Source organism: Mercenaria mercenaria, chromosome 15, assembly GCF_021730395.1.
Source record: "Mercenaria mercenaria strain notata chromosome 15, MADL_Memer_1, whole genome shotgun sequence".
Classification (NCBI taxonomy): domain Eukaryota; kingdom Metazoa; phylum Mollusca; class Bivalvia; order Venerida; family Veneridae; genus Mercenaria; species Mercenaria mercenaria.
The window spans coordinates 18032247-18056066 of record NC_069375.1 but is presented as its reverse complement, the minus strand read 5'-3'; the positions used below and the strand labels follow the sequence as shown (position 1 = coordinate 18056066).

The window sequence follows — 23820 nt, the reverse complement described above, 5'->3', positions numbered from 1 at the left end:
ATCATCGCAAATGCGGGACATCTTATATTGAGCAGGTTGCATCTTATCTCGAGCGCTCAAAATCTTAACTCGTGCGCATGACATTTTATCTCGTGTGCACGACATTATATCTCAAGCACATGACATCTTATCTTGTGCACTCGAGATCTTATCTCGAGCGCATGACACCTTCATGCATTATTAAAGGGAAGAGATAAGATGTCGTCAGATCGAGATACAATTTCGTCAGATCGAGATAGAATGTCGTGCGCACGAGATAAGATGATGAACGCATGAGATAAGATGTCATTCGCACAAAATAAGATGTCAATCGCATGATATAAGATGACGTGCGCACGCAATAAGATGTCTTGCTCACGAGATAAGATGTCGTGCGCATGAGATAATTTAACCTTTAAAAAATGAATGCATGTCCTAAACATACCACCGTAAGAATGTTATGATTGAAAAACGTATGACTGTTGACAGATATTGATACTCATGAACCTGTAGCCTATTCGTCAGTGTTCAAGTCTTGTAAACTGTTTGAATATGTTATAAATTTTAACTGCATAAAAAATTTTAACAACCGAAATACAGACATAAAAAAATTTAAATTCAAACGCATGTACACAAATTCGAACTATGGTGCACATGTAATTAAAAATGTATGTCACATGATTAGGCTTGTAAAGGCTTTGGAATCTCGAGAAACATCGGTAATTAGAAGCAGTTCCTCTGTTTGTTTTTATATGACAACAATATATTTCATTCGTTTTGAATTTCACATAATTCATTCCTCGTAGATCATATTTTGTAAATGATTTTGTCATGATTAACAACATTATTAATTAGAATGTTGCAGAAACAAAAGGAAGTTCATAATGCTTGAAACATAAAGTGATCTTTTGCTTCTGCAGTTGTAAGAGAAGAAAACTAAAAGAAGACGGATAAAAATTAATTTTTCCAACATGACTAAATTTATGAAAAATTTAATAAACACCAGCAGAAATAAGGTTATTTTTTTTTAAAAGTGGCGAAACATATAAAAAGAAAACAAATATATTTAACTCTTTCATCTCATTTTTGCTCAAAATGGAAATATTTAAATATTAGAATGAGTTATGCTTCATATAAAATATTACATTTCTAAAAGCCTATGAAATACTTTCTCAACGTAAATTAACTTTCATCGAGTTATTCTACGCGTAAAAGAACAACATTTTACAGTCACAACCCTGTTGTAGATAAAAACTGTTGCTAAAATACAGATAAATCAAGACAGCGGATAAACCAGTTACAGTTCTTCTCTATAAACATAGAACTCGGCTATTGACATAATTATTGCACTTTGAGTCTAAAATTTGAATTTATAGAGTTATTAGATTTCTGGTTTTAATTACATCTCTAACAGGATTGATAAACAAAGAATTGTTTTAATTTGTGGTTTGTGTTTGTTACAACTACGTGCCACATATTACCATCTGTTCTTATTTAAATGTGTCACTTTTTGAATATCCATTGAAAAATCAGTTTGATTTGTAAATGGACTTGATATTATTATTATACTGCAGAATATAAACTCTCACAAGAGACTGGCGGTTTCTGAATGCTCAAAAGAAAAAAAGTACATTTTCTTGTCTCCAAGACACGCATTTAATCTCAGATATATATATAGATCAAAAACACTTTATTCGAAATGAAATGGTGAATGTTTTTAAGATCCTGCAATTCTTTAGGCGTTGTAGTGCTCCTTTCGAAACACAGAACATGCATTGGCCCGAACTGTTGTTGCGCTTGATTTGACTGTTCATAGTTGATGAGTATGTACCCAGATCAAAAGACATTTACGTTCAACATTTATGTACTATGTAAGGACATATAAGCTTATACTAACCGTTGTTCCATGATCAGCTTTGTACTCCACCTGATCAGAATTCCGCGTGACAAATCCAAACGGTATTTTCGGAATCAAACATGGGTCTTCACAAGGTTCGAATCCAAAGATGGAAAAACGGCAGGTAAACTGATCAATAATTTCAGCGGCAATTTCTCCAAGTTCATTTGCTCGATGTTCAAGTTCCTTTAAAACCCCGTCTGAAAGTGAGCATGGATAGTATTATATGCCAAAAGTTATGATAAAAATGATACTTCATGTAAAATTGATATATGGCATAATGAACATACTAAATCAAACCGATTCTGCTATTATGCCGCTTAGTTGAATTCTTTTACAGACTGTATTATTTATCATTGATTTTGTCACGTACTATGAATAGGTAGAATTCTGAAATTAGTTTGAGTACTAGTTTTTAATGGAATAAAACACATAAGGCATTTAAAACCGGTCACCTTACGTACAAATCATCCTGACTGAAATAAGTTTATGTCACTGTCAATAATCAATAAAGAATGTGTACAAATCGTCTTTATAGAAGTTTTAATAGTAATGTGCACGCACCCGGAATGCACTTATAAACTTTGGGATAGTTCCCTTTGTTGCAGTGCAATAATGTATGTCCATTAACATCTACAGAGCGTCTACCCTCAGACCGACGAAGCTTGTACTCATCTTTACATCTCATTTGTACTTTGGATCCGCTATGAATCTTAAATGTATTAGGTTTACAAGCGCCGTTGCCATCCGTCGAGAAACAAACATCATTTGAGACATCAAAAGAACATCGTTCTGAAGAACAAAAAGTCCAGTAACAAATCTAACAATAGAACATGTTTTAAAGAATGACGATTTCCACCATGGTCTCTTCTAAAAGCCTATAAAACTGAACAATTTGATATCTTCTATCATATTTGGAATGTCTTTTATTGTGTTTTATGGGTTTGTATGATGTTCTGACTTCTGGAAATGGATTTAGTACATGTGTAAATGACTTTAGCTCTTTAAGCTTATATTTTTGAGATTATCAATTCTCTGACTTACATATCGTGTTTCCTTCTTTGTGTGCGTGCGTGCGTGCGTGTGTGTGAGCAGGGACATATATGGCCTGATTGTCTCTAAATTAATCTTTTTGTTATGTTTTACATGTATTCACCCATCTATAGATCTACATAAATTTCTTTAGAGTTAACGCCTTAATAGGGCTGCATTTTTGAAACGTGGTTTTCCTGTTAGTTATTCAACCTTTCATTTTTTACCTTTTAAGACGTATTACCTGTATAGCATATACTAATATACTTGATGTACACATAGAATATAATAGGCGAGAAATCTTCATAGCCTTTGCATTGGTATGATCATTTATCCATCACATTTGACTTTATTTATCAACAATGTTTGTTTATGAACCATCCCATCATAGTTTTGCAGCATAGAATAGTTCACAGCTCTCATATCTGACGTATCAGGTTGATACGTGACAGAATGTTATCAGATCTGAGCATGTCAAAAGAGCAGGTCCTTATAATTCTAACGATTTGTTTTTGAAATAACTACTGTACTATTTATATAGACGGTGATGAAAGACAAATAAAACAAGAATACGAACACTGTTGAAAATGAATCTTAAATATCGATTCACTGCCAGCAAACGAAATATAATTTGATGAAAATGAATTTTTTTTGTGTTTCTCACCTCTATTTTTTTTCTAACACTTCTATAAAAATAATAAAAGTATGATGTCACATAAGACTCTGAAGGTATATAGTCACAGGTCTAAAAATTGAACAATCAATTGTTTCGTGTTTCAATTTTCTCATGATAGGCATTTTTCCAAGGATACTGAGAATGAAAATCGCATATGCGTCTTCTGGAATGTTCCGTATGGCCCCTTGTTGCCTTGTTTTCAGAATATGCATGTGTTCATGGTTCGTTACTTTGTGTGTTTTGGATATATCTGGCAGGTATATATGTGTTTGGGATTTTTCTTACAGGGATGCGTTTGTTTGGTATTTATCTTGCAGTTATGTGTGTGTAACACTTTATCATTCAAGTATAAATTCTGCAGGTATATGTGTGTTTGGGTTTTATCTTGCAGGAATATGTGTGTTTGGGGTTTATATCTTACAGGTATATGTGTGTTTGGGATTTATCTTGCAGGTTTGCGCGTGTTTGGTATTTATCTGTCAGGTATGTGCGTGTTTGGTATTTATCTTGCAAGCATATTTGTATATATGAATTGTTATTTCGCAATACGGTGGGGTTTAAACAGATGCAGCATTTTGCATCTGAATCTAAAGTCTTTTACAGATTTACCCCGTAAATCGTCAATTGAAATAAATCTTAAATTTTAAGGATATGCAGCAACAATATTTTATGTTACTGTACTGACGAAAAATTGTAACAGTTTTAATTTCCATAAAAGAATTTACATATCACTTACTCTCCAGGCAAATCGGAAAGTCTTCCCTTTTCTTAACAAATTGTCCATATCTGCATTCCGTGGTAAATTCATCTAGATACGTTTGCGACGAATTAACATACAGCTCAAACTCTTCCTTGTCCTTCAGGCAATCCACTTGAACCTAGAATTGTTATTCTATTCTACAGAATCTCAATCACATTTCATTTTAAAAGGAATGTATTTCAGTGATACTACTGTATGCCGACATAGAAACATACTGATTACGTAGAAGTAGAATCATATTACACATCAATCTGACAGAAATCATGTTGTTCTATTGGAAACCACTGATAATTATCACATATCCTTTCCGCAGCCTTTACGTAATAAAACATATTAGCGTCTGATGGCCCTTTCACGATTCTGTAGAATCAACATTTATTACACGAAATTTATTTTGAAAATATATTTCTGAAATGTCAAGGTCTGCAGCTCTCAAATACGATTATATCTTACATCCGAGGCATATACTGACACTCTCAGACAATATCAAAAACGACCTTTAGATCGATTTGATGAAGTTCTAAAATTAGCAATGTGCCCTTGGTAAGATACTGACTCCTGTGCGATTTGTGTTTATCCCGAGCTCAAATATCTTTTCGTAGATGAAAAGCTGACAACCCGTACTAAAGCCCAGGTAATTTCAATTCGTAAGAAAGTGCTGAAAATTGACTCCCAAACAGCAAAAAAGATAGAAGTCCACGCGCATACATTTAGACGGGATGGCCCCTGCGCGTGACCCCTGACTACCTACGAATCAAAATACGGCTTTCGTTTTCAAGTTTAGCATTTCTACTTTCCTTTTTTTTACTTCCGGAAATAGCTGAAGGTTGAGTGACGTCATTTCCTGTGTTGTCAAAAACATATATATGCCTGGCGGGATTGCATAAAAATGTGCTGGCCGTCCTAATGTTATTACTAAACGCCAAAATATAAATGATAAGTTTCTTCACAGATTTGATCGTTTCACGTTCGTAAAACAACAAGAACATGTTTTTCTCCGTAACTTTAATTCCATTGCTTGAGAAATAGGACATAAATTATGACACTATTTCTCTCACTTGGAAACTTGTATCACACAAAAGCTGCATTATTTGCGCCAAAACAAATGAAAATATATCAATGTCAATGTGACTTGATATTATCTGAGCTAACATTTCTGTGGCTTTGTGGCCATTAATCTTTTTGATGAGTTAATGAAAATTAGTCTAGAAATAAAGTCTCATCAATTTCTGTGACAAGGAAAATTATAAACGGATTTTATGAAGAGGTGATTAACAAACCCTGTAAAATTCTCGGGCATAGCAATCTTCAACTATCATATATCAAAACTATCAAATCATTGCGAAGAGGTATGACCGTTTTTTACTGAGACTCACTGCATGTTTAGAGTTCAAACCTTTTACAGCTGGCTAGAACGCTTTTGTCTTTGACACTGCGACAAAATGGGGATTCCATGGCAACAAGCCCTTAAATCTCCCTTAAGGGACGCAATGGTTTGATATTTGATCCCTAACAACTTTGTCGTGTACTTAATAGTGTTTCCTTTGGTGCTTTATACATTCAATTGACTTCTGCAGTCATCGGGTTACATACGTTTAAGTTTCCATAGACTTTGATCTAAATATATTTACATGAAAAAAAATGTGTTTAACAAGGTGTACCTATGGTTCCTGTTACTTATGTAAGAGATTCATATAGCGGGAATAATTTTATCTTATCTATACTGTTTTGTAGCATGAATGATCTTAGAAGTTCAGGTTCGCGCCAGTAAACAAGTTTAAACTCCTTGGTAGTATTTTTGCCCCTGTCCGTTCAGGCAATGCCCTGTTGTATTCTGTCTTTTTGTCTGCTTATTACTTAATTGTTTTTATAACTGCATTTGTTTGTATTAACATGTACTGCTCTGTCGTAGTGTACAAGTGTACATTTAAACATCCCCAAATGTAAATCGTGAGTGCTGTATGGGCGGCTGCCTTCCTTGCAAGTGACATTTCCTGTTGGACCTTTGTCCTTGGTTTTACTGTTCGGTTTCATGGAGTCTCTGACTGTCCAAAAATGTTGGTTTTAGCAATATTCTAAATGGCAACTTTGACAATTCAATCTGGTAATCTTTTAGAGATGATGCCGATTATTGAAATTTTGAAATAGTGTTTATATTTCATGGAAATAATTTATGAAACATAGCTTCTAGTTATAAAAGATATAAAATGCCATGGGTCATAGCTATTTACTGAAGCATTCTTGCAAATATTCAATCATGTCATATTACTTTTGGCGATATACGAGTACATTCTGGGTAAAAGTAGCATTATGCGTTCACATTATGACAATGTAAACTCATTTTATTGCGATATCTCAGATGTTTATAATAATGATTATGTTTTTCTACACGATGATAATATTTGTATAAACGAAGATATGATATCTGGCAACCGCTCTTCTTATACAGTCCTCTAATTCCAACGATTTTAAAACTTTGACATTCATGTGTATTATAGATGGTGAAATTAAAGACATGAATAAGAATAATGTATTTGTAAACAAACTAATCTTTACTGGCATCAAAATGTCATTGAAGCCGTATTTGTAAGTAATATAAGCGGAAGAAAACTAAAGCAAAGAATCGGTAAAACCGAATGATGCTGCTCGATGCATGTGCTTGTCCCAATATCGGGAATAACGTATTAGAAACAAACAAAAAAGTAGTGATAATAAAAAGAAGAAAATTTAATATAGGGAGATAATTCAAAAACTAGTTTAGGTATAGTTATGGTTCTTTCTTTGACAATGCACTTCCTGTCAATGGCCTCTATCAGTTTCAATGAAATGCCATTAACACTTTTCAAGTAATGCTCCGTACAAGCCTTATTTTGTATAATAAAGAGAGATAATTCAAAAACTAGGTAAGGTAGAGTTATGGTTCTTTAGCACTGCACTTTGTCTCAATGGCTTCTATGATTATGTGAAGTTTCAATCAAATGTCATCAATACTTTCAAGTTAATATACTCCGGACAAGCCTTTTTGGTATACTAAAGGATTATAATTCAAAAACTAGGTAAAGTAGAGTTATGGTTCTTTAACACTGTACTTCCTGTCAATGGCCTCTATCATTTTATGAAGTTTCAATGAAATGCCATTAATACTGAAAAGTAATGCTCCGGACAAGCCTTATTTTGTATAATAACGGGAGATAATTCAAAAACTAGATAAGGTAGAGTTATGGTTCTTTGACACAGCACTTTGTCTCAATGGCCTCTATGATTATATGAAGTTTAAATCTAATACATCTATCTTTTTCAAGTTATACTCCGGTCAAGCCTTATTTTGTATAATAAAGGGAGATAATTCAAAAACTAAGGCAAGTTAAGTTATGATTCTTTGACACTGCACTTTTTGTCAATGGTCTCTATCATTTTGTTTCAATGTAATGCCATAAGTACTTTTCAAGTAATGCACCGGACAAGCCTCATTTTGTATAACAAAGGCAGATAATTCAAAAATAGGTAAAGTAGAGTTATGGTTCTTTGACACTGCACTTTCCGTCAATGGCGTCTATCATTTTGTGAAGTTTCAATGAAATGCCTTAAATAGTTTTCTAGTAATGCTCCGGACAAAATAGAAAAAATGGAAACTCCACAGGTCGCTCAACACAACAAAAACGAAAATGTTGCAGGCTCGGTTTGATTGAGCCTGTTCATGGACGGTAATTAAAATGCATGCTACCGTCCACGCCCTCTAGCCCCGCTTTGAGCAGAACTCAACATTTACACATGCTAAAAGTACAAAAAACAATTTAGAGACATCCGCAGATGTGTTCATACGGCGGTGCACATGGAACCTTCAATGCTACACTAGCGTGTAATTCCATGAAAAGCGGCGTATGGTCCCCAGTTAAAACAATGGGTTTGCCCTAAACGAGAAAACAATGAGCAGAACTAAACAAACTGGAATTTAGAAAGGGGATCTGAGGTTATGGAGCCTGCATATCACAGGAACTGCCAAAAGACAAAATTAAAAAGCAGGCACCTTATCAAAGGGGTGATTAAACAATACCCAAAGCCATGAAAGCGGGAGTATTGGAACCACCCAGGCCGAAATGTTCATGCTGAGAAACTAAACAGTACCAGTAACACAACATAAAAGTCGTGCTGAACGATCTGAGAAGATCGAAATATAACAGCCCTGATTATAGCCTTATTTAATAAAGGGAGATAATTCAAAAACTATAAAAGATAGAGTTATGATTCTTTAACACTGCACTTTGCCTTAATAGCCTCTGTCATTATTTGAAGTTTCAATCAAATGCCATTATTACATTTCAAGTTATACTCTAGACAAGTGTGACGGACGGTCGGACCGACGGACTGAAGAACGGACAAAGCGGCAACTATTTGCTCGCCCTACGAGGAGCATAAAAATATTAAAATGAATTATAGAGGCAATTTAGAAAGTCAACACAAAAAGCATATCTAATAAATATATGCGGATTCAATGCAGATCATCGGTTGATCTATTCATTACGGTAGTGATTTGTCGCGGCGGGTAATCATCAATATAACTTAATACAACTAACATCCAAAATTTATGTGTTTTCCTTAACGTGAGGACTGGGACGTTTGGTATAATAATACATTCAACTTCTTCAATTACAATTACCTTCTTCCTATGGTCTATATACTGACCGACAACAACTTTGCGCCCATCAGATCGATGATGTGTGTCTTTGTTATTTGGGTATCCAGAAAACAAACATTTTTCTGAAAAAGAGTAATTGTAAAGAAATCTTGTTGACTAAAACCATTGAAAAACTTTTGTCTTACTTTAGATAATAGTTTATGTTCGTCTTTATGTGGCAAAATGTGTTTTTGTTTTCTGTGAACATGTTTGCTCAAAAACTTGTCGAGCTGAAGTCGTTGGCAATTATATTAATTTCACATTACTTCGCTTGCTCATAAATTCTTTGCGAAATGAATCGCCATATTAGAATGATATCAAGGTAATTTGTACAAGATACTGAATGAAATTTGGAGCGTAAAGATCATAATTCACGCTTTCATTACATTATGTTTTAGGTGTTTTGGCATTACAATATAAAGTTGATGGAATTGAATTGATTAATGAATGTTCAACTGTTTTAAAAACTTCCGAGTTATTTTACTATGCAAAATACACGGCTTTTGCATCAATGAGTTAATGCATGCAGAATATGAATTTTCCATTCAGGGATATTTACTCTCATTTCTTATTCAATCATATATAGGATGGCTCCACAGAATACTTGCTAAACACGATTACACGTGTTTACCAATATCACACCTATGTTTTAGAAGTGACCATGATGTAACCTTTTGTAAAATCAAAACAAATTCATTCAATACAAACGAGTGATTTGTTTTTGTTACTTGTTGTTTAAGCCCTATATTTTCTTGTTTTCAAAGGTATGCGTTATACTAAGGATGTACTGGACACAGGTACAGTTTTCAGTTACTTATACATATATAAATTTCACAGTTCACGTTTATGCTCCGTGTAAATGCGCTTCACAGAAGTAAGCAGTGAAAGGGTCAACTCCTGTATTATTCTGAACAAACAGAAGCATCGATAAAAGTATATATTTCAAATAAGGAACCAATCCATTGGAACGTTTTTCACTGACATTCCTTCCAATATTTTTTTCTGGTTGTAGTTTGAGGGAGGAATAGTGTGTGGATAAGTAAGTTAAAATAACATATCTAAACACATGAGTGTAAAACATAAAATATATTTGAATATAATTTAATAACATTCAATATGTTATTTCATAGATACTGTGTCATGTAGCAGGACTAAAAAGGAATAAAGTAACGAAAGAGCAGGAGGATGCTCGCATGGTATATTTGATTAAAAATAAATGCAGTTGATATATGCTCAATAGTTAAAATGCAATAGAAGTTTCTTTAGTATCCAAGATACAATCGACATTTCCTCAATTTCTGAGTCAGAAAAGACATTTTCTCAGTAAATAAAACGTGCACTGAACATTTGTAAATGCCGCGCATTACCCCTTCCAATTCCTATTAAAATAAATTTTGTATAATAATGACATAAAGGGATTGTAGTACCAGAACGATTATTTGCGTAATTGCGGAAAATTAAAATAAAATCAACATGCCACAATATGTAAACTTACGTTCCTCGCATTCTGGTGCATTTATGATTGTTCCTTTAACACATTCTCTTATCACCGGCTTGTTCATAGGTCGACCATTAGAGTAATACTCATATCCGTTTTGACATGAAAGGTATACCTCTGTCCTACTAGGTATCTTCGTCCTAATCCTTTCACCATTTTCATCCTTTACAACTGCATTGGACAGGTCATCTGGATCACAACGTTCTGTAGAAATTAATAAGAATGATATTAGGTTTCGAGATTACATGGAAGCATTATTTCTTATGACTTAATTATAGATTGCGTTGTATGTCTAAAGTTATGACGCGTGTTGTATTTCAGTATTCACTAGTAAACTAGTAAATAAAGCCCTTGAAAACATACACTAGAAATGGTTTTAAACGCATAATTTGAAGTTACAGTGCAGTCTAACCTACTTTGTATTATGCGGTTTTTCACTATCGGTCTTCGATACTCAGATATAAGCTAAGATCAGTAACGGACAAACAGATGTTTAATTCTAATATGACCTCTTTTCAGCAGTACAAAGGACGAAATGAACCTCGTATTCTAATAAAATGTTAGGTAAGCTATTAATTTAGTAGTAACTTTTCTTGTAAAAAGGAAAATAACAATTCAGGCGAACGAAACATATATTAGTTCTAGGCGAACTAAATGGCTACTAACAAGAAGAACATTTCGTCAAACGTTCACTGTGGTAAAATTTCATACAGATACTTTTTACGTTAAGCTGACAAAGAAATGTGTACCAAACAAAGGAATACAAACAAAAATGTACATTAAATATGAAAACAAACTGTAAGGGCACATGGTACGAACGCATGCCGTTTACTAGGAAATATGTATATGAGAACTGTAAAGATTAGCGATTTTCCGTTTCTATCAGATAACACCTCACTTACTTTCCAGACAAATCGGAAACTTTTCCTTCGTCTCACTAAATTGACCAAATCTACATTCCGAGGTAAACTCCTGCCGCCGGTAGGACTTTGATGAATTTATGTACAACTCATATCCTTTTTTGCAAAACACTTCAATCTAAAAGAAGAAAATGCGTAACAGGAAATTGTTTTCAAATATTTACAAGATACAATGTATGTCTAAAATTTTTGTCGGTTGATAGCCCTTGTTTTCCCGCCGCAACCAAAACTGAAGCCAATGTTTAGACCTAAGCAGTTTCAGCTAAATGTCAGATAATCCAGTAACTTATTAGACGGACTGACCTACAAAGCAATTCTCCATAGCTATATCAAAGTAAAACTGAACTACCTACAATGGTCGTAACTGAGCTCCATGCCATTACTATCTTATTCCGTCAAGTTAAAATTAGATTTCAATATGCTTTAACCATAGTTTAATTAAAATGCACTGCTTTTCAAACTATCATATCAATAACATTTATAAAACATGACGACAGCAATCAAATATTGTGTGGGATACAAGAGAATTTTTTTTTGCAAATGAAGTGATTTTATGAAAACCTCGCTTATATTTCCTGTGTCTTATAACTTCGAATTATAACATTGATAGATATGTACAGTGCTTCCAGAAAAAAATAAATGTTTGTTTAATTAATATGTATTGTTGCTATTACTTTTATATAATAGGTGGGACAGACTTCGAGAGGAATAAAAAATGGTATAATACCGTTTTCCTTGGATATATATACTGATCTTCAGCGACTAGGCGTGCATCAGCACGGTATACACGATGGAAGGTGTCTTCGTTGTTTGGATATCCAGAAAACAAACACCAAGCTGTAAAATAGTTTTAAAATCCTATGTTGGTTTTTATATGCCTCCCAAGGAAGTGTGTACAGACTGCTTTCTTAAGACATTGTCTGCAAAAATAATTACTCACATTGTTTAAAAGTTTGTATTATTTCTGTTTAGGTATGCCCTACTTATTTAACTTTCAATGCGTTGTTGTTATTATTAGGAATGTTGCTCGCAGAAAAGAAAATGATTTACATGATAAAGACATTTACATTTCTTGTAACTCCTACAGTATAAAATTGCCACTATATCAATTAGGTCTTCGAAGTCGAAATTCATATTGGAGAAAAATAAATTGTTCGGTATGAAGCGGTATCGTCGTTAGTTAAATTGTTCGAAAATTACTTAATATAGGGTGATGCAAAATAACTAAATATTATAAGATAACATTTTTGATACTTAGAGGAAAAATCGTAGTGTTTAGATGTTGTAACAAGTACACTTGCCTTCCTGGCATTTCGGAGCGTATTTAATGTTTCCTTTTACGCAGGTTCTTTTCAGTGGTGTTTGCATTGGTCGGTCACCCCTGTAGTAGTCATATCCATTTTTACATGAGAGGAAAACATCCGTCTGACTTGGAAATTTCTCCTGAACCTCTGTCCCATTCTCATATTTAACATTTGCCTGGTACTGTTCAGAAGGATCACATCGTTCTGAAGATACATATAAATAAAATAAAGGTTACGGTCCTGTAGGTGATATTTCTACACTGTTCTTGTATGAGATAAGCGCTGAAAAATATATATCATAATATATCATTAAGCTAGTTTTATCATTCGTTCAAAACAAGCATGTCAGATAACGTAATAAAGATTTCCTTACAAGTACTACATAGTTTTCCAGTAGACGCCATTGCATATATATATTAACACTTTTATCATTAAAGCAAAGATTCACTATCCACTACACACCACGTTGCCCAAAGAATGAAACCTCCCCCAACCATCATTCCCTTCATGAAATTAATGTAACACAGCAGTGTACATTCTGATATATAGGAAATGATCTATACAAAAACATACTCAACGTATAACTAACAGATATGCTGAACAAAAAATATCAACTAACAACACAGAGGGGCACCGCCTTTGAAAATCAGAGGCTACAACTTCATCAAGACAACTTTACTCAAACATAAATCATAATCCCCACCATGTTTCAAAATTACAGGACAATTTAACAACAGAATTGCCCAGCAACAAAAGTATCTTACAGGAAGGGGAAGAATTCAATAATAATAATAAAAATAATAATAATAATAATAATAATAATAATAATTGTTACTTTATTTAAAGAGAATAACAGCTTTGGCTATAGCTAGTCTAACATATGGTCCTCTAACATAATAATGTAAAACTTCATCTTTAGTATGTAACATGGGACATGAACTGAAATAAGGTGTTATGAACAAATTAATCCTTAGAGTAGGTAGTACATTGAAAACTGTTTAAATGTCAGATGACAAAATCATGTATAAGTGGTAAAAGAGTAAATGTTATTTGTAATCTGCGCACCAAAACCCTAAAAACTCCCATGTGAGAAAATATACTGTTGACATTGACAACATTTTTGAACTTGGCCGAATGATATTTTCTGTCATTTTTGTGTCCAATTTCAGTTGGGTTGTTTTATGCTTGTATTTTGATATTATTGTATAATCAATTTTTATAGCAGTTTCTGTTTTATGATTATAAAGTCTGCAAAGTGCTTTGTGAAGCTCTCTTGAGCGTATCAAAATACAAACAAGTGCAACATATTTTAGACATGTAGTAAGTAATAATAACATAAAATAATGATTAATTGGATACCTACGTTATCGTACGATACAATAGTTTGATTATTATTGTCATTGAAATCCTCTACATAAATATATTCATCATTCAGTATACATGTCAGTTAACTGGAATGTTTAAATATCTATCTTTGACTATAAAGTGAAATATACCTTCAACACATTCAGGTACACTTGGGTCAAGTGTTCCGTTGTTATTTACAATGCGTTCACAATCCCGATCTATATAGTTCGCACCACTTTTCATCTCGTAACTTCTGTAACAGCAAACTCGATATGATTCAGAATGAAGAAGTATATCGTTTCCTCCTTGACGACTATATCCATTGGCGGGAACCTCTTTCTTTGCCTTTTCTACAAGACATTTGAAAAAGTTATTAAATTCCACATGGCCAGTTTCTAGTACATAATATAGATTACATGAATAAACTGTCAACAAAAACTAGGTAAAAGTGGCAGACGACACACAAAAAAAAGCAAAACTTCAACTCACTGTAACAGTTTGGTGGATCTGGTATCCATCTGAGTGTGTCGTCACATTCTGAGTGCCCCACATCGCTTGGAATCAAGGAAAAGGTATCAGCACATCTTAAACAAAAGCGTTTTAAATTAGTGTATATTAAACATGTACAACTGATACAAAATTTAAAAACTTGCTTTTTCAGCAGTTATCATTTATTTCTTAATGTCTATTTTTTGCATTCACTAACTCAGCTGATGATGTATTGTATTCTAAAAAAATGTTTTTCCTCTGTGGTCATATAACATATCGAAACTATGTCTACAATTAGAAGTAGTATAACATTTGAATGTCCGCATGTGGAACTGGAAATACATGTGAGAATTTACGACAAAATTCACACAAACTACGCATATGACGTGTATATTCATACATCTAGACAATTAGTTAAATCTGTCCTTAACCTGATGCTGAATTGTTTAATAATACAGAACTAATGTATAAATTACCACAGTGACGCCACAAAACATTACTGACGTGTAAGAAAACTGCTGTTGGTGACTGATGTTACTGGGAAGACAGGTGGCTGGTGAAAGTTTAATTGTCACGGTCATTATCAAAAACACTTAGCCGTTTGATTTGTAATACATATTTATTTACACCTTGCAACTGATAATTTGGTATTTGTACACTAATATTTACGCTACGATTGACCATGTTACAGCAAAGTGTTGCGACATCGAGATAAAAATTAATGTTACCATGGAAATGAATCACGTGAGCTATATATCTAAAAATTCAAAGGCTTTGATACTAGCCTATATAAGAAGTACAATGCTTTACGGTGGTATGTTTAGGACATGCATTTATTAAATCATCTCGTGCCCACGACTTCTTATGATGTCGTCCGCTCGAGAAAATCTAATCTTAATATATAAGTCCATGTCCTAAATATACCACCGTAAAAACGGAGATATTTCAAGCGCTTCGTTCTTTGATAAGACCAAGCTATGACGAAAAAAGCAATTTTCTGTTTGCTACATTTAATAAGAAGTAATAGTTTATCCTCTTTGTTCCTGTTACAAAAGCGACTCAGATGGCAACCATGATGACAGTTCAACAAGAAACACATATTCTAGCGCGCGCGCGTGTGTGTGCCTGTTTACTGTCGCCACCTGTTACCCAAATGGGCGACTTATCTGAAATACTTTTAACTGGGAGGATATAGAAGACGCTCCAAGTTAAGTTTAACCCTTACCCTGCTAAATTTCTATAATGAACTTTTCCATCTTTCAATTTGGACAGTAGCATTAACTGTTAAAAGCAGCACATCCTTAACAGATACTAACTGAATTGCGCACAGTGCAGTTCATGGTCATGGTCTGCACTGGTCGGAAAGCCAGAATCAATCGTATCCAGCATGATAAGGTTTAAAGTCAATACCAATACCAATTGTCATTACTTTGTGCTTAGAACACGAAATGTGACGGACGGACAAACAGACGGACGTACACACACGACTCGCATTAATATGTCCGTTTTTCGGAAGTAAAAAGCTAACCTACCTGTAGAAAGCTTGCGAGTATAGCTTCCGATCTCCAAAATATGTAACATCTCCTCCATAAAAATCTGGAATTCGCTCACATCTTGGGACTGAAATGAAATTTTTTTGAACAAATAAACCATACTCATAGCTTTACTGGACTGCAGGGGTCAAATAGTTAACACATGGTATAACTAAATTCACAAATAATATCAAACACTTAAAATGTAAGAAATTGATATAAGATATCTTTTAATTAGTCTAGGTAGGTATCTAAATAAACATATTAAGCACCATACATCTTCTTTACATAAAATCAAACATAATAAAGTTCCATCAATGCACAGAATACGTCAAAGCAAAAATATAAACAGTAGCCTCTGTTAATGATTTTATGAGACGTCATGAAATATGAAAAATACCTTGCACCCTTAGTGGCGGTGTAACAGAAATTGCAAAAAAAAACGACAAAATTTTATTGAAAACCGCCTAGGTAGCTTAGTGGTAGAGTGTCCGCTTTGAGTGCGGGAGGTCGCGGGTTTGCTAAATAACCGCGTCATACCAAAGACGTGAACATTGTTATTAGTGGCTTCCTCACTCAAAGCTCAGCATCAATTTCATAGTGATAAGGCTAGTCTGCCCGGTGTCAGTATAATGTGGCATGAGTATCATGTCACGCGTTTTCGGTGTGATATTCCAGTGGGACAGCCATTGCGCTTACATTGTCGTTTGTATGACTAAAATTGTTAAAAGGACTCTGAACCCGAACTTCACAACACAAGAAATTATTGCTTATTCATACAGATTTATTTCTCAACAATTTAAATGATGAAAGCACGTGTACTTTGTAGAAGATGTAAAATGTCTTTTACCGTCACAAATTGGTTGTTTTCCATCCCACGTCCCATCTGCTTGGCAAACTCTTTCATACACCTTCAATTTCGTGTTGCCATTCAAATAGAACCCTTAAAAAAGGATTATTAAATAAACTAACGCTTATCATGCGGATGTACTGGACATTTTAAAATTAGAATCTTTGTTTCAGTCTCACGATGTTTAATCACTTGTGATACTAAATGTCTGTGAGATCGTATGGTTGCTTGTTTCGTCAACTAAAGTTTTTTGTTGGCAAACGTCTATTATAATAAAAAATGCAGGCGTTCACCTCCATAATCTCAATATTGAAAACTGAAACCAAGTAAGACGGGTTACATATACTAATTATACACAAAATTTCTATTTAGATTCACTAGTAAATATATTGTATTTTGTAAGGATATGATGAGACCTTACTGACAGAAAGACAGGCCGACAAAGGACTCGACAAAGGACTGTCATTCAAACGGTTAAAATAGAACAATGTAAATGTAGTGCAGGAGCCACCTTTTGTTATTGACAGGAAACATGAACTTGAGAGAAGCAAAAACATAAAAAATAAAATAAAAAGAGAAAACACCCGAAAATAATGAAAATAATGGTCAATTGCATTTATTGCATTGTACAAACGTACCATAATTTGTGAAAATTGAATTATTATACTTATAAAGAGGTCCATTTCTCAAATATCTTAGGATCTAACCATTTTCGGAAAGACACCAGGAGGGCAGAAAGCGAAAGTATAACACGGGGATACATCAACAGAATGCTAACCCGCAAATTAGATCATATGGGAAGTGTTCTACTTAATGTAATTTTGTGTTTACATATAAAAACTTTAGTTTATTGGACAGTTTGATAAATACGTATCTTTTCAAACTTTTATGATATAATTAGACAATTCATACATAACAAAAGTCCTTTGACTGATCTGAAAACTTTGCCCCGAATCAAGTTTACGTAATGGAAGTATGTAACAGAAGTGACTATTACTATAACACTTCCATTTAAAGGTTTAAAGGTTTTAATAAGGATGCAACAATGTTCTTATGAATGTAAAATATATCAATGTCTTGTTATTTTCTAATTTCAGATATTGTTTTTTTATTTTTGTTTTTCATACCTTTGTCATAGGTTTGAATATTAAGTTTACATAGTAAAAACTAATTTTGAATGTTTCCTTTTATTACCTCCCTTTATTGCTCCGACAGTTTAGGTTCAAGTGCAACATCAAAAGTAGCTTTATTCATTTTACTTTGGACAACTGCTCTACCAGTTTTTGACATAGAATTAAAAGGCACAATCTAATGATCGCGGTAGCATTTCTGTTCGGTATTAATTTCAGTTTAATGATAAATGTCTGTTTGAAACACGTTCATCACAAACAAAATTGCTTTGTTTTCTTACATAAAAATGAAAGACTCAGATTTGTTTTCATATCATATTATAACGTATCTTGAATATTTATTTTTTCTTTAAATGATTAATATTTAAAAAGAAATATTTATTATACATGAATCGTGTATCATCTTGATTTGTTGACATTTGAAACTATGGGTTTGGATGATATATTGTATAAAATGTAGAATCTGATTCGGAAAAATTACCGATACTTTTTAACACAAGTGTGACTATAGATATGCGTCAAATGCAAAAATATTTTAAGGTTTCTAAATATTGTTTAAGATGGACGGAATACCTTAAACCAAAATTATACAAACACTTAATCTAGTCAATCGTTGTTATTTAAGATTTATATTGTTGATTTATGACTCACATGCATTAAACATTCTATTAATGCCAGAATTACTGTCAACAGCATTCCATTTTGTTTCTATTCTCTTTTATCATTCATTTTTTGAAAGGACAATCCGATAGATTTTTCATTAAACTGACTAAAGGTCTTGCATTAAGCTCACCTGAATTGCAGGTGTATTCAGCCACACTTTCGTAATTGTTTCGAATTCCATCACTTGTATCCTGAAAGAGTCTTCCATTCCTTACTCTACTTAGTTCTGGGCACAAAATTGCTGAAAAACACTGAAACTATTATTTAAGAGGAAGTCAAAACAAAATCAAAATCATTGTGAGATCTACGTATTCAACAATGTGTACAACAAGTATTAAATGACTACATGTATTCTTAGCTTATCCTCTTTAGTACAGTGTGATAATGTAGCCAAAACTTCTGGCTCTGTCATACAGAAAACAAAGATTAACAGGGTGATATTACAACCTGTCATGTTTGCTTCGATTGGCTCAGCGAAAACGATTTTGAATACTACAAGACGTGATGCTGTTTAAAAATTAGAGTGTAAACAACGGAATTTATATCTAGCAATGAATAAATGACAATCGATCTTAGACATAATAACATCGACTATAAATAACTTTATGTTCTTAACGATTAAAATCTTATCAAATCATAAAAGACTGTTGAAATATAGACAGAACTCGCTGTCTTCGCCGTTTGCCTTCCGTTTTAATTAATGGGCAAATACTACCCAAATAGGACACATTCGGTATCAACTATATTTCCTTGCTACTACCAATCAGTAATCTGATACTCTGAAAACAAATGTTTGAAAAATTAGATTAATTTTTTTAACATTCAATACGGCAGTCCAAGGTACTCGGAACATATCATTGTGTTCACATAATTTAATCGAATACTCTTATACTACATGCCTAGTTATTGAAACTGCTAAAACGAATAAGAAAGAAATATCACGGTTGAGATACGACAATGTCTTCGTTCGACTTAGATATTTTATTGAACAGTTCCACTTGCCATTTTAGCGGACAGTGTATTGGACCATCATTTAGTAATCTAATGACTGTTAAATAAAATGAAATAGAGTCTACACCAAAATAAAAAATATATAGTATATTATGACCATTTGATGTTTCTGCTCTAGAAGTCCAAATGTCCAAGAAGAGTAACATTTACTTGATCATAGAATGTTCTTTTTGATTAAAATATTAAAAACTCAAAACTATGCATTTGTGGATAGATTATTGTAAACATATTTAATTTTGAGAAATATATGGACATTCGTAGCTTTTAAAGCTTTCTAGAAATTAGATATTGTCTCTTCGTATTACTTGTACTGAGAGAAGTTCTGATGATGTACGCTTCATCAAACATCTCAGACGGTAATTCCTTTGACGCAAAAAGTGTCCATATGTCTGTACAATGACGCTAGAAAGGATAACAAGGATATCTACCATTACAAAGATACATACGAAATTTAGAAAATACGTACGTTTGCACGTCGGCGGTCTTGATGGCAACCACTTGCCGTCTGTTCTACAGAGGAGTTTTCTTTGTCCTTTCAGTTCATAACCAATGTTACAACCAAACTCAGTAGTCTGTCCAGCACCGTTGTTTGGGTCTAATCGACGCCCGTGTTCCGGTGGCGGCACATAAGGACAAGTAATCACTATGAAATAACAACAACATTCACTGAGTTTACATGATTAAAGACTTTTTTTATAAACGCCTACGTCTAATATTTTACATTAAATAGAAGTATTTGATTTTTTGTTTGTTTGTGTTTAAGAATATTTCTACTAGTTCATAAAGAAAATAAATAATTTCAGGCATATTGCCATCCGAATCTGTCAATAACTCTGTCAACTGCGTGACTTCTCGGTTAGAAGCAGCTTTACCATGTTAGTGCTATTAAAGTGAGCAATGGTTGTACCATAACTGATTATTATTAATGAAAACGTCACACAATAAAACTTTCCTTCTTGTTTGATAAGACATATATGGTAATAGATTTGTGGTAATACATATCAAGCAGTTCGTAACCAACTTTTGTCCCATGGTCAAATAAGTTACATTATATCATTACTCATTGGTTTGAGGTGAAATTCTGAGTAAAAATTTTAACACATCTTTAAATAGGTCCTCATATAAAAATGTTGTATGTCCATCAAACACAAAGGAAAGAAATGAAACACATTTTATAGTTTATGTATTTATAGTTGTTCATATTGTACTTACAGTTGCATGTAAACCTGATTTCCGACCATCTACCTTTGTTGCACTTTCGTTCTCTACTCCTCCCCGCAATCGTATAACCAACAGCACAATCGTACCCCACACTTTCGCCGTCATTGAACCTTTCTTTAGTTCGATATTCTGATTTCAAAACTGCATTCGCAACAGGGTCTGGTCGTACACATGATCCCGTGGCTTTTGTAAAAAAGGGAAAGTCAAATCCATTTATACAAAATGTAATAGCATATTTTAAATCGAATGGTGACAAGTTTAAAACGGACTTTTCCCAGTAGTTATTTAAAACATATGTGGATTTACACACTAGATTGTAACTAGTTTATAAGCATCATGGAGATCGGACAGTTATAGAAATAGTTCTGTCGTCAGTAACTATGAAAATGTATGTACTGAAAAGTTTCAAATAAAGCTGCATGACCTATTACATGAGCAGCTCGATCAGTATCACACAATTACTTACACCATTGTCCGATAGATGTAAGTATAAAAGGAAGTATTAATGTAAGAGATTTAAAATGGAATTGTTCCCCAGACTACTTAATTAATCCATTTGAAAATGTTGGCGGTAAAAAAAAAACATATAATCTACAAATAGAATTTGTTTTTAGAAATAAGAAGCAGAACCGCAATATATTCAAATTATTTCGTTTAATCTTCAGTTATAGCAGACCATATTGGAAGAAATTATAGATGGAGGCAGTTGTGATCCTGACCAGTTTTCAAAAAAAAAATGTTTGACAAATATGTTAAAATCCCCTGACGAATCCGATATATTTAGAATGAAGAGAGGATATTGTTATTTGAACTGTTTTGAAACCAATAAATGCCAAACCCTAGTTGCAGTTGTGGTTATAGAACTGTCCGAATTTATTAACAAAATAATCAAAAATCAAGTTATAGCATTGCTATTAACGTAATATTTTTCCCTTTTTGTTTTCTTATCATTTTTTCTTTCTTCCATTTTTATTTTTAAGTAAGTTAATTTTTCACATTTTTGTTTAAAATAGTGTATATAATATGCATAGCCGTACCTCTAGAATGTTTGATTTATACTTGAAAGGAAGTATATTAATAACTCGTTGTTAGAACTTGCTATGCAATAAAATGTGTTAGTTCTTCAAACTAAAGAAATGTCCAGTAATTCATATACTATTTTTATTATTATTTAAATAATGGCACAAACTTAAGAAACACGATGTGAGCCGCGTCATGACAAAACCAACATAGTGGGTTTGCGACCAGCATGGATGCAGACCAGCCTGCGCATCCGCGCAGTCTAGTCAGGATCCATGCTGTTCGCTTTTAAAGCCTATTGCAATTAGAGAAACCGTTAGCGAACAACACGGATGCGCAGGCTGGTCTGGATCCATGCTGGTCGCAAAGCCACTATGTTTTCTCATGGCACGACTCATATAAGCTTACAGACTTACACTTACATGCACATTTCAATCTGAGTCGAGTCCATTTTCCCTTACGACATTTTCTTTTCCTACTTCCTCCTTTGCGAAAGTACCCCTGTTTACACTTAAATTCAATAACATCACCAGCGTTGAACTTAGATTTGTCTGCGTACTTTGTTTTCAAAAGTGCAGTCCTTGTCGGCTCTGGTCGTGGGCATACTTTTCCCGATTTTTGTACAAATCTTACTAAAAACCGATTGAAATAGCGTATCTGTCACCTTTATATTGTAAGTTTTTACAAATTATATTTCACTAATAGAAGGAGGCAGACCCCATGTATTCTCATTATTACAGGTACCTAGGTAGAATCAACGACCGTGCGTAAGCTAGTTGAAGTTCGGCTTCCTCAAATGGTGTAAAGAGGTGAAAATATAGTTGAACTTATTGCATATTTACTTTTTAAAATTGGCTCCATATTTTTAACATTGATATCGAACTTCTGCTCGAAATAAAACAGATGCGATAATAAGTATGAAAAGAAATAATGATTATGTTATGCACTCGTTCTCTCGCGGTCCCGAAGTACCCCGCTAAAGAACTCGTGCAAATGTAAATATAAGTCTTATAGCAAATATTGGTATAGTATCTTATCTATTTTTATAAGTATTTCGAAAAATGTGTTAAATTTACCAAAGTTGTTCTTAATTTTTAGTACGTTCGCGATAATCGCTGGACATTTCTCATTTTATCGAAAATTATTATATCTATAACAATTCATCTTTCTGGAATAATTGCTTTCGGAAGATCTTCGCTATTTTTCAAAGAAAACATCAACAGATAAATAGATATTTGAGAATAGTAACATGACGGAAAACAATCATGCAAGCATCCCAATCAAGAACAGTTTGAAGTCGAAAATTTAGCTTCAAAATTTGCATAGAGAAGGAATATCTTGAAAACATATATATTATTTATTTGTTACCTGCTTTGTTTTCGTTGTTCTGTCCGCTTGAAACATCGGAGTAAATCAAAATAAACACGAAGCACAGTTTACAGAAACTCATATCTAATCTAAACTTTGAAAGCGTAGCAAAAAGTTTTTTCTCCGCATTACCACTAGTCTCGTATAAATACTGTGTTTTGTTTGTGAGCTGAATGGTGAATGGTAGTTAGAGAAACCGGATCTACATAATTGAAAACACGCAAGTGGCCAATTTAAGGTATGCTCATACCAATATTTTGAGAAGAGCAACTGTGTTTTCACATCCATCAGTAATGTGTCAGTGTTACTGTAGATGTTTAAGCATTTCCGTAGCTTATTTATGTATTTAATTTATATGTAAACCTAAAACAGTACTTAATAAGTTTACTTAATCATGCATCAGGGCATCAGGAAATTTTTATTTTTTAAATTAAAAAAAAAAAACAAA

The 23820-nt window shown here is 33.4% G+C and overlaps 1 protein-coding gene across 3 annotated transcripts in view; it reads right to left on the bottom strand.

The window, feature by feature from the left end:
* LOC123549374 (sushi, von Willebrand factor type A, EGF and pentraxin domain-containing protein 1-like) overlaps positions 1–23552 on the bottom strand; it is a 95623-nt gene extending 72071 nt beyond the window's left edge. The window contains exons 1-17 of one of the 3 annotated variants that reach the window (XM_053524672.1): positions 23373–23551; positions 22427–22636; positions 20976–21167; positions 20230–20406; positions 18883–18993; positions 16960–17052; positions 16110–16197; positions 14578–14672; positions 14238–14438; positions 12739–12945; positions 12165–12274; positions 11420–11555; positions 10515–10721; positions 9002–9102; positions 4321–4462; positions 2441–2668; positions 1877–2076 (exon numbers count right to left, since the gene is read on the bottom strand). In XM_053524672.1, coding sequence (XP_053380647.1) covers positions 1877–2076; positions 2441–2668; positions 4321–4462; positions 9002–9102; positions 10515–10721; positions 11420–11555; positions 12165–12274; positions 12739–12945; positions 14238–14438; positions 14578–14672; positions 16110–16197; positions 16960–17052; positions 18883–18993; positions 20230–20406; positions 20976–21167; positions 22427–22636; positions 23373–23454 — 2580 coding nt within the window. In that variant the 5' untranslated portion in view covers positions 23455–23551. Of the gene's footprint in view, positions 1–1876; positions 2077–2440; positions 2669–4320; positions 4463–9001; positions 9103–10514; positions 10722–11419; positions 11556–12164; positions 12275–12738; positions 12946–14237; positions 14439–14577; positions 14673–16109; positions 16198–16959; positions 17053–18882; positions 18994–20229; positions 20407–20975; positions 21168–22426; positions 22637–23372 lie in introns of all 3 variants that reach the window. The other 2 variants (XM_053524673.1, XM_053524674.1) reach the window with 2 other exon arrangements.
* Between the last annotated feature and the right edge of the window lie 268 nt (positions 23553–23820).